Source organism: Chelon labrosus, assembly GCF_963514085.1.
Source record: "Chelon labrosus genome assembly, chromosome: 2".
Lineage (NCBI taxonomy): Eukaryota > Metazoa > Chordata > Actinopteri > Mugiliformes > Mugilidae > Chelon > Chelon labrosus.
This window is the reverse complement of record NC_140338.1, coordinates 13807074-13823695: the sequence shown is the minus strand read 5'-3', so window position 1 is coordinate 13823695 and position 16622 is coordinate 13807074. Positions and strand designations below refer to the sequence as shown.

Here is a 16622-nt window from a genome sequence, read left to right as displayed (position 1 = left end):
TAGTGTGAAAACAGCACCACAAAGACAGCCAAGCATGGAAGCTGCTACCGAAATTATAATGAAGGACTGCAGTATGCAGGCAATATAAAGCAGGTTTTATATTATTTCTCCACTGCTTCTCACCAGATAATACATATTCTTGGCTTTTTAGCGTTTTAAGAAACAGACAAAAAGGGGGACATTTTATTACCAGACTCAGTTTTTTAATGAGTACTTGGTTTCAGGGTAAGACTGGCCCGGCTGTGTGCGCATAATTAAGTACAAAATTGAAATAACAAAATTGTCCTTTCCTGTTAAAAGTAACAAATTATTTCTCTCTTCTGTTTTTCCCTTGTCTTTGTCTTTGCTTTTCCATCTCAACCTCAAGGTTCTTCCAGTTGCACAGTTCACGAACAGCGGTCGTTCGAGCGGAAGGCAGAAGAGGATGATGGGAAAGTGAGTTTTTGGATGCCACCTTGGTTCAATGCGGGAGCTTCTTTTTTTTTTTCTGTTTGCTTCCGACAAAGGCGTCTAACATGGGTCGGGGCGAGGTATCTGCTAGGATGGTTGTGTTGCACCTGGAGAGATGCCACCCTGAGGATGGGGCATTGTGAGTGTGTCGCCATGGAGACAGGCAGAGTGACAGACACACTGAGGAGTCAGTTGCTGCCTTGCCTTCTGTCCCTCCACCCACCCCCCCACCCACCCCCCTGCCCCTCACACCACGCTGAGACGCCCACACGCTGCCGCTCTGTTCTAGAACCTGCCAGCAGTGCTGAGTGTTCCGTGACGCTGAGGGTTAAGCTCCCTCTGTGTGTGTTCTAGAACCGGGCAGGCGCCGTATTCTAGAACCTGACTGGTTGCCAGGCGACAGCAGCGTTTCCGTCAGAGAAGCCAAAGCGAACCGGTGTTGTAGTGTGTTCACCCCCATTGGTTGATCTCATCCAACATTCTCTGACGGAAAGTCATTCACAAAATAAGCACATCAAGGTTTTTTTTTGTTTTTTTTTTGTGGTTAGCCCAAAATGTGTCACTCAGATGTGTGAATAATCAGTGACTTTCATAAACCGTTTAGAATCTAAAGCAATAAAAACAGCTGTATGTTATAAAGAATTCTGAGCATAAACGTAGGTGGTACATCTCTTCAACTTTAGGAAAGATAGCACGGTTTCTATCTATATCTCTATATTGTATAATCTGTAATTGAGAACAACTCCATTATTTGTTCCAGAGCAGATTCCCCTTCCCCTTCAGTAAGCGCTCCCTATTTGTGGTGCAGGGTTAAGTGTGGACGTTACCCCAGAAGTTCCTATCCTGTTTTCTAGAACGTTTTATTTTTTTTTTTTGTCTCCTGTGTTCTAGAGCAGGCTGCCACGCCGTGTTCTAGAACCGGCCTGCGTTCCGTGCTCTAGAAGAAGCCTGCGGACTCTTCTAGAAGCAGGCAGTAGTGTTCTGTGTTCTGTGTTCTAGAAGCAGGCAGTAGTGACGTGGCTGGGTGAGTTTCAGCTGCAGTTCTACACCACCCACTTCCTCACCGCGGGATATGATCTAGACACCATTAGCTGCATGACCCCCGAGGTAAGGTCATGACCCCTGACCCCCTCACGCCCCGCCCCCCCCCCTGTCTGTCAAGGCTCCGCCCCAGCACAGCTCTCAAATCAACCCCCCCACCCCCCACTGACCTGGATGATGTCATCATGACCCTCCTGTCTCTGTCACCTGACCCCCCGGTGTGAGTCCTGAGCCTCAACCAGTCACTTCTCATACTGTGTCTGCTTCATTGACATACCTGTGTTCACACATGGCCACGTGTTCCAGTCTGTGCCGTAAACGCTACACCGTGTTTGTCTTTGAGTCCAGTTTAGTGCCACTGTGTGTGTGTGTGTGTGTGTTTGTGTGTTTTTGTGTACTGAAGCAGACACCGTGGTATGATGTAAACCCTCCTGAGGGCAGGGAACTCTCATCAGAGATTATCCTAAGCAAAATATTTCTGAAGGCGTATCACAACTCATGTATGAAAGTCAAACTTGCAAATAAAACTGTTTACGTTTCAAAAGGAAAAGAACACCTGCAGCAGTGATAGTGAGTTAGTGATGTGACTAAGTGTGCTTTACGTTCAAGGACCTGACGGCAATTGGAGTCATGAAGCCCGGACATCGAAAGAAGTTAACATCAGAGATCAGCAAGCTGCCCTCCACAGACTGGCTGCCAGACCACAAGCCTGTAAGGCTCTCATGTTTATATACAAACTGGAAAAAGATGCTGAATTTTGGCAACACCATGGAGACAAGCGCGTACACATGCAGACTCTGTCAGCTGGTTAAGAAACTGCTTTTTAAGAGACACCGTGTATTAAAGAATGTTAAAATGCTCATCTTTCTGTGTCCCTTTGTGTATTTCAGGCCAATCTGGCAGACTGGCTATCTCACCTGGGCCTTAGTCAGTACTACCAGGTTCTGGTGCAGAATGGATACGAAAACATTGACTTTGTCTCGGACATCAGCCTGGAAGATCTGCAAGAGATTGGCATTACAAAGCTCGGTAAGACACAGCTAAATGATTAAGGATTATGTAATGGCAAAATCTGGATATGTATAGATACTGTATTTGCTCTGTACTTCACTGACTACTTTTCAAATTACAACGTTATATAACTATTATAGAACTTTTTGACAATAGCATATGTTCCGAGGCCTTGTAGCGGTCTGCAGCCTGGAAACTATGAACTGTGGGGTTGTTTTAATGAGCAGACTGGTGCAGAACAGGGTCACCACTAAAGATTAGGACATTTCCAGGAAATCCAAGTGTGCATGTCATGGTTATTAAAGCAGCTGGAATCCCTCCTATCTAACTTCTAATTATAAATATAGCTTCTTTCTACTTCACCTCTGCCTCCCCTCAGGCCATCAGAAGAAGATGATGCTGGGAGTGAAGAGGCTGAAGGAGTTACAGAGAAAAGAAAGTGGCTCTGAGCCTCCCCAAAGCCCCTCCACACCTCCGTCCAGCCCAGGGGGCAGCACCTCCTCGGAGGCCCGGAGGGAGGCGAGGAAGCAGAGGGACGGTGCCCCCAGCCCGCTGGCCAAACCTCGCCCAGGTCTTACGCATTCACATACCCCTCCCCAAACCCCACCACAAACCCCTCCACATGCACGCACCCAGCAGGCCTCCCCCAGGGCTCGGCCACGTCCCTCCACCCAGATGGCAGCCGACGCGTCCGTACCGCTGCTGCGGCTGCCCAGTGAGGAGGAGGAGCGGCGGAGAACTCACAGTCTCATCGGCTCAGAATCCGACTCTAGATACGCCACTGTGTGCCGCAGCAGCTCCACACATACTGCTCCTCCCAATGATGTCACTGTTAACCGCAGCCAATCTTCTGTCACCCTCCGTCCCCGCCGAAAAGGTCGACCCCCGACGCCACCTAAGCGGTCCTGTTCTTCCATTACTGGAGGTGACGGCGAGGGAGAGGGACAAGGGGACGGGCTGCTCGGGCTGCCAACCTATCGGGAGCGGCGAGCCAGTGACTGCGGCAGCCTGGGAGCGGCTTTAAGAGCTCAGGACTCAGCAGGCCTGCAGAGATCAGAGGGGGCTTCTGGGAGTGTTCGCAGCCTTGCAGCCATGCTGGAAACATCCATCGTTGTTGGATCCAAACCCATGCAGAGGAATGTGGGAGGCAGCACCAACTATCTACAGGTGGGTGTGTGTCTCTGTGAGAACTGGATTTTACATTTTGAAAATGTCAGCAGTGTGCATGTGTAACAACCATGTGATCTACAGGTGAGTCCGCCGCTACTTCGTCGGCAGGATGGCTCAGGGGGTCTCGGATCCGAGGATGATGATGTTTTAAGCCGGCGCAGGACCATCAGTGGACTTGAAGGCCTCGCCAGTGACGCTACTGACCAGTTACCTCGGCAACCCGTCCAGCAGCGCCCCGAGCCCCGGCCCCGCTCCACTGTGGTCACCTCAGCGTCAGAGATCACAGATGGCACAGCGACACTCCGAAGGAAGCCGCGTCCCCTGGCAACAGACTCTGAGCCGCCCGCATCCGTGGCTACCACTGTCGTTACCATGACAACCGGCTCCGACACCATACGCAGGAGGCCACGCACGTCCGAGCACGCGGAGCACGTCGCTCAAAGCAATAACCGGCCAGATTCACCTGGCAGCCCCGTAGACAGTAGCCGCAAAAACGTCGGCGAGCCGCAGCAGAACGGCGGCGTGGTCCTGAGGCGGAGGCCGGCGTCTGAGGTCTCCGAGAGGACAGAGACCAACAGAGAGAGCTGTGAGTGGATGGAGGCTAGGAAGTCTCTGAAGCCGCCAGTCTCGCCCAAACCGTCCACAGTCACCTTAAGGAAGCCGCAAGCCGACCCCCCAACACCGACTCGCAGGGTCCCCATACCCGGACCTGATAACGCTGAGACAGCACAGAGTCCCGGTGAGATACACAATATGTCATACAGTGTCACTTTAAAACAACTATTTGGGATTATTCACCTATATTTCTGTCCTTTTGGTTTCTACTAAGAAGCACCAAAGTTCAAAAATTACCTGGCTTTAAGGGTATTAATATTTAGACAGTTCACTTTCTTTTTGCCTTATGATAGAAATATACGTAGTCAAGTCTCATAATGGTTTATAGTCATGACAAGCTTGTTATATATATATATATGTATATATATGTAATACATGTTCATATTCATATTTATGGAGCATCCTGTGGGAAAAATGTGGGTGGTACAAGAAAACAAAGTTTATAACAGATGGCCATTATATAAACCTATAGTGTTGTTATGAGACTGGATAGAGCACATCATTAAAATAAATGTGTGATAGTTCAATGTTTTCATGATCATATTGTGCCACTGGTCGGCAAATTTCTGTTCCTTAGAGGTATTATTTTGAGAAAGCTGCAAGCAAAAACTGGAAAACTTAGCAACTGAAGGTTTTATACTGTAAAAAACAATAATATTAAGTTTGATGTATTGTCTAATTGTACATAAGAGACCTGACAGTGTTTTCTGTGGTTCTTTCTTACCAGAGCCGAAGCGTGTGCCTCCTCCTGTATCCCCGAAACCCCGTGGTCCTCCAACAGCACCCAAACCAGGCAAAGCAACTGTAGCTTCAGCTGCCATGAGCCCGAGCCCCGCTGCTACCAGCCCGGCTGCTGCCAGCCCGACTCCAGCCCCCAGACCATCCTCTCCCCTCTCCGTCGCCCCTCTACCAGCTCCTGACACTCCCTCTGCCCCCTCTCTCTCTCCGGGTCTCCCTCTCGCCTCCCCTTCTCCGGCCCAGAGTCCCTCCACCCCTTCGCCGCACCCGGTCAAACCTCCCCGCTCCTCCATCGCCGGCCTCTCCATTGACCTGTTGGGGTTACGGGAGGCGGAGGAGGAAGAGGAGCGGAGGCGAGAGGAAGAGGAGAGGAGGAGAGAGCGGGAGCACAAGAAGCACAAAGAGCAGGAGGAAGAGAGGAAGAGAGCGGAGGACAGGAACCTGAGGGAGCTGGAGAAGACGCCTTCGAGGAGGGAAGGAGAGAAAGAGGTGGAGAGTCAAGCAGAGGAAGCAGAGCAGGGGGGAGAGGTTCAGCATCGGTTGGAGGAGACCAGTGCCTCCTTGGCTGCAGCGCTGCAGGCTGTAGAGCATAAGATCCACGAGGAGGACACAGTAAACGAGTGAGTATCCATTAAGTATATCTTGAGATTTTACCACTGAATAAACTCAGTGAACCACCGAATGAATCCGTGCCAGATCTAGAGTCAGGCTGTAGTTAGCCTAGCTTAGCATTATGACTGAAAGTGGGAGTTAAGAGTATGGTGGTCTCCAGCATTAATGAAAATCATAAATACCTTCACCAACGTCTGCAAAGCTGACTGATTAAGAGGTAGTAACTGGAATCCTTTCCCTGAATAGGGGTATTATGTTTATTTCACTGAATAGATGTTTTGTACAGTCTGTCAGCATGGCCTTTGTGTGCATGCAGCAAAGCATTTCCCTGCATGTTTTTCGTCAGCGTGACAACGATAAGCTCTAATGTTCCAAAACTGAAATGTAAAAACAAGAATCTGTGGTTTCGGCTATATGTTGTGAAATCACAGCTGGGTTCATTGAGCTGTGCTCGCCAGCCACATCTGCGGAAAACACAGACAAAAGCAAATAAAGGGGGTTTCCTAAAGAGATTTAATTCAAGGACAGAGGTCAGTAACAACTCCTAAGAAACTTTACATCACTAAAGTAAGCTTAGGTTTACACAGTAGGAACCTGTCTTAATACTCATTATTTTACTTTCGCTGACATTTGAATCCTGGGTCAGAGGTCAGTTACTGAACTTGATGGGTAACGTACTATTTAGATCTTTTACATTATAATAAACAAACTGAAAAAAAGGGTTGGAATATTTATAATTTGTAATATAATCTTATTGTTGTAATCCTTAAAGTCTAATCCTGTAGAATTTAACAAAATTCTTGTTTACCTACTTTAAGTAACATAAAGTGTGTTTTAATACCACAGCAAAAACTCTTTGAGGGGCAACTTCATCAGAAATACAACAGAGGAGGATCTAGTGTACCCGTTTACAGCACAGCCAAACGATCAAATATGTCTCACTTCCTGTGGCTGCTTCATAATAATAAAAGTCACCCTGTGTTTGATGCTGCAGCTAATGCTACTAAGCCCAGCATGGTAATAGTAGGGCTGCATCGCTGCCAATAAAAACAGAGATGAAAACACATTGAAAATCCATGTGATAGATAGATAGTAGTGACAGACGGCCAAAGTTAGCAGCTAGCTGGTGAACACTGTGGAGCACTGGAGCACATTTCCTGGACAAAATGATGGAGACCATAAGTAAATAAGCAACTCTTTGGCACAAGGAAACTGTATCAACTTAAAAGATGATGATATTTTACGTTGAGTTCTAGTCTGAACTGCCTGCTATTGAACGTATTCAGGAGATTCCTCCTTATATGTTAAGGAACTTTGCGACAATCAGTAAAATAAATGTAATAGGTCCTTTCACATCTCAGTTCCTTGACTGTGTCTGCCTCATTACCAGCTAAACTCTGACATTTTGCCATCCAACTTCCAGCTCCCTTCCTGGCAACAAGGCAACCGTCTCCATCTTGGATGACATCGGCAGCATGTTTGACGACTTGGCGGACCAACTGGATGCGATGCTCGACTGATCTCCGGCCCACGTCTCATTTCCGACAAGCCCATTCCCTCTCCCCCCATCATATGTAGGTGTATCAAGAAAACTCTCCCAAAGCTCGGAGCTGGCGCTCAGAGAGCGTGTGTCCGAGTGTGTCCCTCCTGCGTGAGCGCTTCTCATGTAGCCTTGTACAGTACTGAGGAGGGAGTCCTCCCTGTCCAGTGCAGTAGCTCTAATACTTCCTCCTGATACGAGGAGGCCGCTCCCACACAACCTCTGACCTCTGCAGCCCAGCGAGTCACCGCCGCCCAGCCTCAGATGACTGTGTGGACTGAGAAGCACAATTATTTTCCTCCTCCTTTTAACTCCAAAAACTCTGGCTAGGACAGACGTAGTAACCCAGTCAGACAGGGAGACAGACAGATAAGCATATTGCTTTCGAAAATAAGCACACTGACTGTCTGACAGGCAGATAGACAGCCAGATAAAGACAGGATAAATGCTGATGAGATACCGCAGAGAACTTTTAAAGCACACTGAAGGACAGGCCACTTTCTGGGTCTGTCTCACTCCTGCAATGTCAAAAGGATGCTTTTTTTTTTCCCAGGTGAATCGTAGCCTCTATTTCTCTTCTGTATGAGTGAAGGACTGTGGTTAGCTGGACTCCCTGACCTGTGTGTGTCGTCTCTGTTCATGTTGCTGTTGCCGTTATCGTTGCCGTTGTCGTTGTTACGAGTGTGTGTAGTCCCTGCTGAAGCTCATGTCAATGTCCTCCCACTCGTACAGTAGTTATTCTAATGATCAGAGAGACGATGTAGATGTGTGTCCATGATTCTTGAGACACAAACACACGCACGCACACACACACGTACACATTACATAGGTTTTAATCTTGCTGGTGTTCTGCTTTGTTGGTGTTTAACTCCATTTATGGAGATTTTGCTTGGGAGTGAGTCTGCACACATGCCTGATGGACATACAAAACACATCTCCGTGCATATATACAAGCACACTCATGCGGTATATCCCTTTGTCCTGCTGCAGTGAACAGTGTTTTTAAAAGATAATCCTATATTTCAATGCTTTATATAGTACATCCAGTATACATACATGCATACATACATACATACATACACACATACATACATACATACATAGAGTTTATAATATACCTGGGTATTTGAGCTGTTAGAGCTCCCTCTAGTGTTGGTTAGTGAAACTGCCCCTAATCTGCCTCCCTTCCTCCATGTTCGTCTCCCCCATTTTTATTTCTCTCCCTGTCTGTTTTGTTAACTCTGCATCTCTCTGTGCCTTCGTATCTATCTTGTCTTTCATATATTCACTTTTTATTTTCTCGTTCTCCTCTCCAAAGCGTTCGATGTGTTTTTCTGGTTCCTCGCAAAACCCTCCCGTGTCTGTGATGTCAAAAAGTAGCCTCTAGTTTGTGATCCTTAAAAATCAGTCACCCTGCCTGCAACCTCCTGTAACCATTGAGACGCTTCGTACGAGCCCATATAAGCCCCCCTGTAAGCTGTAATAAGTTGGCACCGCTCCTCCTACGGTCCCCAGTTTTCAGTGGTCCCCCCTCCCCATGTAAGCCAGACAGTGGATCAGCCACCAGTGTTCATCCCAATGAAGAGTCCACTTGTATTTTTATGCTCTTTGAAAACAAAGATATATTTGAGAAACAGATGGTTCTATGTGAGTAATAAAAATAATAATAATAATGATAACTATAGACAATGAATTGAGGTGAGCTGATTGAGCCTGTGCATTTATGGTTGAGTTCTGGATGTGTTGTGACGGCTGTTGTGCCATGGTTGGGTTTAGGTTGTGTTTCTGCTGTGACGATGCATTCCTGTACAGCTGTGATCAGAATAAATGTATAAATCAAACCTTGCACGACTTTTTAAATGTGTTTTTTTTTTTTTTTTTTACAGTACGTGTCATCTGAAAAGAATTGATCCAAAACATTTAAAAACAAAACTTTAACCCGTATGCGATTCCCAAATCCACAGGCACTAATCTGCTGCTTAAAACAGCCTCGGCTCTTCTGGGAAGCCTCGTCACATGAATGTGAAACCAGACTACGGGGATTTCCCAGTCAGCGACGGGAGCTGTGGTCATTTGATCTTTAGACGAAAATTAAATTTGATACGGTAAACAGGAGTCTGGTAGTGTGGAGAAGGTTTTGAAACAACAGTTAAACAAATATGCAGAACTGTGGGTAGACTTATATAACTGTCATTATAATATTGTGCATCCAGCAGACCGGAGAGAGTCCAGGCATACAGCACACTACAAATCACTTGTAAAACAAATACTTCCAGAGATTATTCAAGATATGTTTAACCATACCATTAGGTTTCCCAATTGAGAGACAGACTTAACACCATACCATAAACTTGGTATACACTATGTTTTACACCTGCTAGAGTATTGTTTTACTATTGTGTGTCTTTGTTTTATTGACTTTGCTTTCTACAAATGGGAGAAAACTCATTTTACAGGGGCCTAGCTGAATCGTGGTGCTGATTTATAGTTTTCTCCTGATTCTTGTGACAGTTGAAATATTTTTAACTAAACAAAATAATTTCCATTGGTTGTAATGCAAAGAAACGATAACTGATACTGAAATATGCTGACTTTTCTAAAACTGCGCTGTTGTTGCGGCTTAAACAGACATTTCGACTCTTGCAACACAAAAACTACAACTCCCGTGATGCTTTGACGGCGCTTTAGCGTGACGCATGGGAGGCGACGTTCGATGCTAACAAACTCTTAGCAAACTAGTCGTCTTATCTGTGTTAAAGTGTCTTGCTGTTCAGGTAGTATTAATTCCCTTGTACTGTCTGAAAGAACAGCCATCAGGCAAAGTTGGAAATGCCCACAAAACGACATAACAGCTCCCCTATTTTACAGAAAGCCCGAAGAACTGAGTTAGCTCTGTAGCTAACTAGTTAGCCTAGGAAGGGAAGGGGAGGGGCGTCGGGCGGGGGTCATGCCGTATATAACAGCCGTTTCTACTGAGTCAAGTCCTTTGCTCGGTAACCCTCTAAAAGAAGTGGAGCTGTGCAACACTTAACAAGTAATTATTCATATATTACAATATGGAAGCAGAAAGAAAAGGTCGAAACTCACCAGCTTTCTGTCGCCAAGTGTTTCCAAGGCGACTCACCGGCCAGCTGTGGAACAAGTGAGTATATAGTTGAGTTCTGCATGTTGAAGACCCCCACGCTGCTCTTGAGACACGTGGAAATCCTGCAAAGCCAAAGCTCCCACCGTAGATGTGGTGATCGAGAAACATTTCTGCAAATAATTTAAACATGCATCAAGTTCATAATATGTGTTTGTTAAATTCAAAGGTAGCGCTAAAAGACTACATGAACCTAAGTTTGTTCAGTCTTCCACGTGGTGCTCCATAGCTATGGCTAAGACATAAAGTCATTTGAGAAGCTGGAATTGGGTGTTGTTTATAGGCCAGATTAGTTTTCTGATCCCAATATGTGTGTGCCTCCACTCTAATATAATGCAGAATTATATTTTAATAACTAGTTGTGTTTCTTGTACACTAACACATGTCATATGCAGGCAATAAATGGATTTGTTTTCAATTGTCAGCTAAAATGTGATTCAGTTTTCTTATCAGTCACTGAGTTGTGGCACAGAGAATAAACCCCTATAGATAGAAGATTCAGTCTGATGCTTTTGTCTTAAATCTTAGGATCTGCACATCAATTGACATTCTTAATCATTTTCTCCTGAAAGCTGATTTGGTAATGACCCAATTGTCCCCATGTTTGGGGGAATACAGCTGAAAACCATTTTCGGTGTTGTAACCTTTAGCGGAGGTCCACTACACATGATTTTAATTAAATTTGTAACTCTTGTGTTTGTATGATCACGCTTCATCAATAAAAACCATGCTTGTCTCTTATTTTTTCCTTTACTTTAGAGGCTGAGCTGGATGACTGTGCAGAGACTGAAGAATGTATAGTGCTGTTTAGCAGACTGAAGACTGTTGAATCCAGTCCTCGGACAATGATCTTGTTCACGGAGAGTTTGGATCAGCTGGTGAGTCAATACATGTTATACACTGACATGTGAGCAGTTTTCAGCCAGTGATGACAAACTAAATAAACTTTTCTGACACCTACTATGAGAGCTGCACAGCAGCTCCTGATTCTAACTTTATTCTGAGGCTCTGTCACGACTGTATAAATGCAGTCTTCACAAAACTGCTGCTTTTCCCTAAATTTACGAAACTGTCCGCTCTGCACGCAGGAATGAGAGGCTGAAAAGCTGAGAGCTCGTCGGATGAAGGTCCCATGGTGGAACTTGACCAGCTGGGTTTGAGAGCAGGTGAGTCTGTTAATATGTTGGTGCTTAAATAATTTCAGCCGGTGATGACAAACTAAAATAAACTTTTCTGACACCTACTATGAGAGCTGAACTCCAGCTCCTGATTCTAGCTTTTATCTGAGGCCACCACATTTTGTTTGCTCCTAATTCACAAATGGTTTAGGCTAATCTGTTTTTCTTTTATTCAAATATCACAGGATGGGGAAACTGCTGGTCAGGAGCTGGCACGACAAACATGATTAGGCAACTTGACAGGACCACTGCAGTCTGGATGATGTGTTGTATTTGCTGAATAAACGGTGTGTTTTATAAATAGTCTGGGTGTGTGTGGTGCCATTTGTTCTGTGAGATTTTTAATATTAAAAGCCAGCATCCTGTTTGTACATAAAGGTGGATATTTAATGGTATATTTTGACAGACCTGTATCTGTTACAACTTTACTGGGACTTTAAACTTATCTTCTATCACAGAATTAAATTTTGCTCTGTAATGGACAGTTTTTCTAACATCACTGTGTAAAACATGGTAACGACTTCAGCTCTGACACTCTTACATTAAACCTATAAATTGAGTTAGGAGGCAGACCGGTCTTTCAGGCTTGTGACAGTTTCATAGAACTCATTACCAGTTTGGGCAGTAACTTGACGACCGGTAGAATGAACTTCCCCCATACCACCATGTGGATATGAGTATTTTAGGGATAGTCCTGGAAAATGGACTTGTTCATTGTGTTTAAACTGGTCTGACAACATGAGTAGTTTATCTGGTTAGTCTTTGCATTGTCTCAATGTTTTGATAGTTGCGAAACACATTTATGCACAACACTGGCCATAGAGTTAATCTTGCATCACATACACACACCTGACCAGTGTCTCGGTCACAAGCCCATGTCTCTGCACCAAGTCAGCCGTCCACCTGGTGGAGTGTAGTGATGTGTCATGCGCAAAAGAGCCAGCTCTAAGAGCTGATGCTTGGTAGTGAATCAGAGGAGCTGATTCCCATCGAGTGAGAGCTGGCTCCCCACTACACTTGCACCATTTATACCATTTGTTTACTGAGTTTAGTTCTGTTTTTGCTTGTGTGGATTTGATGGCACAATTAAAGATTAATTGAAATACTAAACAAAATAATGCTTTTGTAACAATTACACAGAATTACACAACTGGGCTATCAACACACAAAACATATTTTCTGTGGTGGGCTATACACATACTCAAAGAGCAGTTCGGGAGCTGAAAGAATCGGCTCTTCTATGGGTGCCGTGGCAAAAGAGATGGCTCTCAGAAAAGAGCTGAACTTCCCTTCACAAATGGAGCATCAGCTCCTCCTGTGCGTCTTCTGAAGGTGGAGCGAAGAAGAAACTAAGACGACGAAGAATAAGGATGATCAGAGCCGATCAGAGCTATGGATCAGGGTGATAGCCAACGAAGAAGACAAGAAGAGGAATAGCAGCACATTATCGCCCTCTTTCGTGAGGCAGAAGTGCGTACAGCTCAGCACCCAAACACATTTTAGAGTAAAGAGGCTCCAAGGCAAAGATAATAGCATATTTACTCTCTCTATATGTATTGTACATAATGGTTAAGCTCAGGGTTTCACTCATGTGTGGCCACATTTCAGATGGCTGTAGATGTTTAAATCATCCAACATCCCACCAAAAATCAAAGATTACAGGAAAAGTCCAAAAGTAGAAATTAGATTTGGTATCAGAACCTTTCATTTTCTCTCTCTCTCTCTCTCAACAACCATCAGACAGTTTCTCAGACTGATGGGCAATTTATGAAACCGTCTCCATCTTCAGCGACCATGACGCACTAATGTGTTCCAGGTTGCCTGTAAGCTCTAAATATTTGCTGCAGTGTGATCTGAAAACTTATAATGCTGTTTCAAGTGGCTGATAAGATGGCGAGTAACCCAGACGCCTGTCACTGTCCTAAACCTCCTTATTCTCATTATATCGAGGCCTCGGAGGAACCAGCCTTGCATGTATTAACATCGTCTCCGCTCATATGAATAGAAAATGAGCTCCTTGCGTGTTTTTCCCTCAGGAGCATGTCCTCATTTGCATGACTTCCTGCCTCTGCTCGGCCCCAGTGCTTGTCAGGATTTCCATACAGGTGCGCTCTCGGCTCCAGCCCTCGTTTGCCTGTCAAACCAGGCGGCTCGGCTCCTTTTCTCCGCCCTGCGCATCCCCCCTCCTCCTCCTCCTCCTCCTCCTCCTCCAGTCTCCACAGGAGAGGAGCGCAGGGGAGTGCCTCTGCGCCGCTCACAGCCTCCTCCCCCCACTGACGCCGGTCTCCTCTGTCAGGGAAACAACACCGACGCTCCACTCTCGGCGATCATTCCCTCTGTCAAAGCCCGGTCTGCGTCCTCCGTCCGCCGGCTGCGCACCAAATCGACCAGCGGTCCTCTCCGGTACAGGCCTGACGGTAAGAGCTGCTGCTGCTGCTTGCGTGTTGCTTTTTTTTTTTTTACGTCTTTCCATACAGCGACTGTCACGACACATCTGCGGCTGAGCTGATGTTTTCATGTTTTAGGTAAACAGTGGCCACCTCTACTCGGTTTATCCACCTTACACCGCAGTGTTTATGTGGAAGGGCGACTCCGTCTAAACTGTAAATATTTCAGATCGGTGAGAGAAACCTCCCAGATAGCTGAGTGATGGAGACTGATGTCAGTGTAACGCGTTTTGGAGGATATTAATAATTAAATAATGAAGGCCTTTTCATGGACCAGCTGGCAGCAGGATGGATGCTGGTGGAGGAGACAGGCACCGGGCAGACGACCTACTTAGAGCCATTAAAAAGATGAAGAGGATGAGGGGTGGTGATGATGATGATGATGAGGGAGGTGAGGAGGAGGAGGAGGAGAGGAAGGACAGAGAGGGCTGAACTGATCGAGGGCCGGCCTGAACTCTCATCTGGGCCCTTTCTCTTCCTGCTGTAATGTGGCTTGTGGCAGGGTGGGGCAGAATTTCCAATAAGTACAAATGCATGACAGAAAACACAGGCAGCATGTCGGATTACCACAGGTTATTGTTTTAAGAGCCAGACATGTAAAAACAAAGTCTATTTGCTCAAGTAAATAGCCCCAAAACTGTACTGTAGTATTCAAATATGGGGCTCTTTAACAGATTTACCTTTACGTCGCAGCCTCTGACACAAATAATGTACTTTAAGGTTATTTATACTTTGTGTTTGGTACTTTTGCGCCATACGGTAGTTACTTTCCAAATAGGTATGCATAAATATATAAATTCAACATGTTGAACACAGTATACGCTTTCAATTGTTGTGGATACATTTAAATAATGTATATAAAAAGTAAAACGAGGTTAGCACCAAAGGGAAAAGCTATGATCTTCTAATATAAATCTGATTTTGACCAATCAATAATTTAGTGGTTCTTAAAATTTGTGTTTTGTTTATGTATTTTATCATGCTTTTCATACTTAATGGGTGTTTTCTTGCTTAACGCTTCACTTTAATTCAGTAACATCTTAATCCCGTAGTAGTGAGACCAGGTCAAAAACTGTATTTTTCTTATCGTCAACAAACACCACAAAACCGACACTAAACAACAAATATCATCTGTGTATCTGACGCCCGACCCAGCTCGTTCAAACGTACTGTACTTCCACTGATGTTCAGAGACTATTAATTAGGCTTGCTTTTTACACTGGGTGACATGTTCCTTCATAATGATGTGCACTGCAGTTTACTTTGAGTCACAGTCCCGCTGCTGTCAAAACTCAATCGTCACAGACCGTGTATTTATCCGCTGCTGAAAATAGTCCCCAGTGTTGCGTGGCTAAAATCTACTAAGGCCAACTGTCTCAGAAAATGAGTTAGCTAGCCAAGAAAAATTAAAAACAATTTATTTGTGAAAAGGATCAGATACATGTATGTTACAGAGCATTAAAAAAGAAAAGAAGAAATTAAAAATACTTCTACGTTTAATTGTGTATAGCATTTTCTCCTTCAATTTAAGATTTGACTTTGCGCACGTCCAGAACGGACAAACGACACACTGACTCTAGAGCAGGCCTTTGACCTTTTTACGAGGGACGTCGTTAATCAGTGAAGCTACAGGGACTTTTTGGTTTTGGTTTAATTCAGACCTAAAATAAATAACCACAAAAGATTGGGATTTGGCTTCCCGACCAATTTAAAAAAAAAATACCTGGAGCGGCTCCTATACTGATCGGGATGTCCCTACTTTTTACGTTGAAGTGTCAGCCACTGGAGGCACTCCCACATGTTTGAAAAGGGGAGGGGTATTCAGGTGTAATATGCAAACTCACCACTAGCTGTTGCTAAATCCCACACACTGGTCCTTTAAAAGTTTAGGTCACTAGTTTTAAAATTCAACGACACAAATTAGGGATGAACATGACATCCTGACGGAGAGTAGGAACGCGGTGCAATCATCATGGGTTATCTGAAAGGTCGGAAGATGACTTGAGCGACTTATTAGGGACTTTAAAACTTATTCACATACTGACAAACTTGCAGCTTATTTTGCCATTCTCGCCTTTCCAAAAATGAAACTTAAATCACCGATCTCCCCCAAAAAAACAGGCTAATTGGATTTTCATTTACACATAAGAATAATACAAGACTTTTTTGAAGCCTGTGCTTCTACTTAAGCTGTGATTTCTCATTGGTTATGTTTTTGTGAATCACAGAAGCATCATGGAGGAGTTAGACGTCCCACAGATGAGGAGAGAAGTGGAAAGCCTTCAGTATCAACTGGCTATCAACAGAGAGAAATCCTCCATCACTGTTACCGAGTGAGTGTCTGCTGTCCACACACACACACACACTCACACACAAATATGATACGTTAGCGAGTGTCGTTTCTCTGCTGACGGTGTGCGTTTTATTTGCAGGCTGGTAAAGTGGATCGAGGGTTGCGTTTGTGAAGATCCGTTTCTGAACCCTGAGCTGATGCGAGCCAACCCCTGGGTGGAGAAGGGCAAGTGTGTGATCCTCTAATGGTCACACACTTGCACGCACACACACACACACACAACACACACAATCACGGATGCATATAAGCTAAAGAATCATGCACTCCCACACGGCCACGCTGCACTAACTCACACACTGTCTCTCACACGACTACATATTATTGC

At 45.1% G+C, this 16622-nt stretch overlaps 2 protein-coding genes and 1 long non-coding RNA gene across 4 annotated transcripts in view; all 3 read left to right on the top strand.

Moving 5' to 3' along the window:
- Window positions 1–8207, top strand: part of LOC311508760 (uncharacterized protein) — a gene marked incomplete at its 5' end in the record, with an annotated part of 31322 nt that extends 23115 nt beyond the window's left edge. Inside the window, 8 exons of the mRNA XM_084573710.1 lie at window positions 368–435; window positions 1450–1557; window positions 2101–2202; window positions 2382–2520; window positions 2882–3669; window positions 3754–4411; window positions 5015–5645; window positions 7061–8207. Of these exons, the coding sequence (XP_084429836.1) occupies window positions 368–435; window positions 1450–1557; window positions 2101–2202; window positions 2382–2520; window positions 2882–3669; window positions 3754–4411; window positions 5015–5645; window positions 7061–7157 (2591 nt within the window). The 3' untranslated portion in view covers window positions 7158–8207. The remainder of the gene's footprint in view (window positions 1–367; window positions 436–1449; window positions 1558–2100; window positions 2203–2381; window positions 2521–2881; window positions 3670–3753; window positions 4412–5014; window positions 5646–7060) is intronic.
- Window positions 8208–10182: 1975 nt separating this feature from the next.
- LOC311495273 lies at window positions 10183–11800 on the top strand. Its single transcript, XR_014699314.1, has 4 exons — window positions 10183–10319; window positions 11079–11197; window positions 11408–11485; window positions 11683–11800. It is a non-coding gene; the product is annotated as an uncharacterized lncRNA (long non-coding RNA).
- Window positions 11801–13736: 1936 nt separating this feature from the next.
- Window positions 13737–16605, top strand: gng13a (guanine nucleotide binding protein (G protein), gamma 13a). 2 transcript variants are annotated; one of them, XM_084557205.1, is made up of 3 exons: window positions 13737–13914; window positions 16173–16277; window positions 16377–16605. In XM_084557205.1, exons 2-3 carry the CDS (start codon window positions 16180–16182, stop codon window positions 16480–16482), a joined length of 204 nt encoding a protein of 67 aa, XP_084413331.1. In that variant the 5' UTR covers window positions 13737–13914; window positions 16173–16179; the 3' UTR covers window positions 16483–16605. The 2 variants fall into 2 exon arrangements, with proteins under 2 accessions (XP_084413331.1, XP_084413332.1); XM_084557206.1 differs by lacking the exon at window positions 13737–13914 and having other exon boundaries at window positions 15382–16277.
- The last annotated feature ends 17 nt before the right edge of the window (window positions 16606–16622 follow it).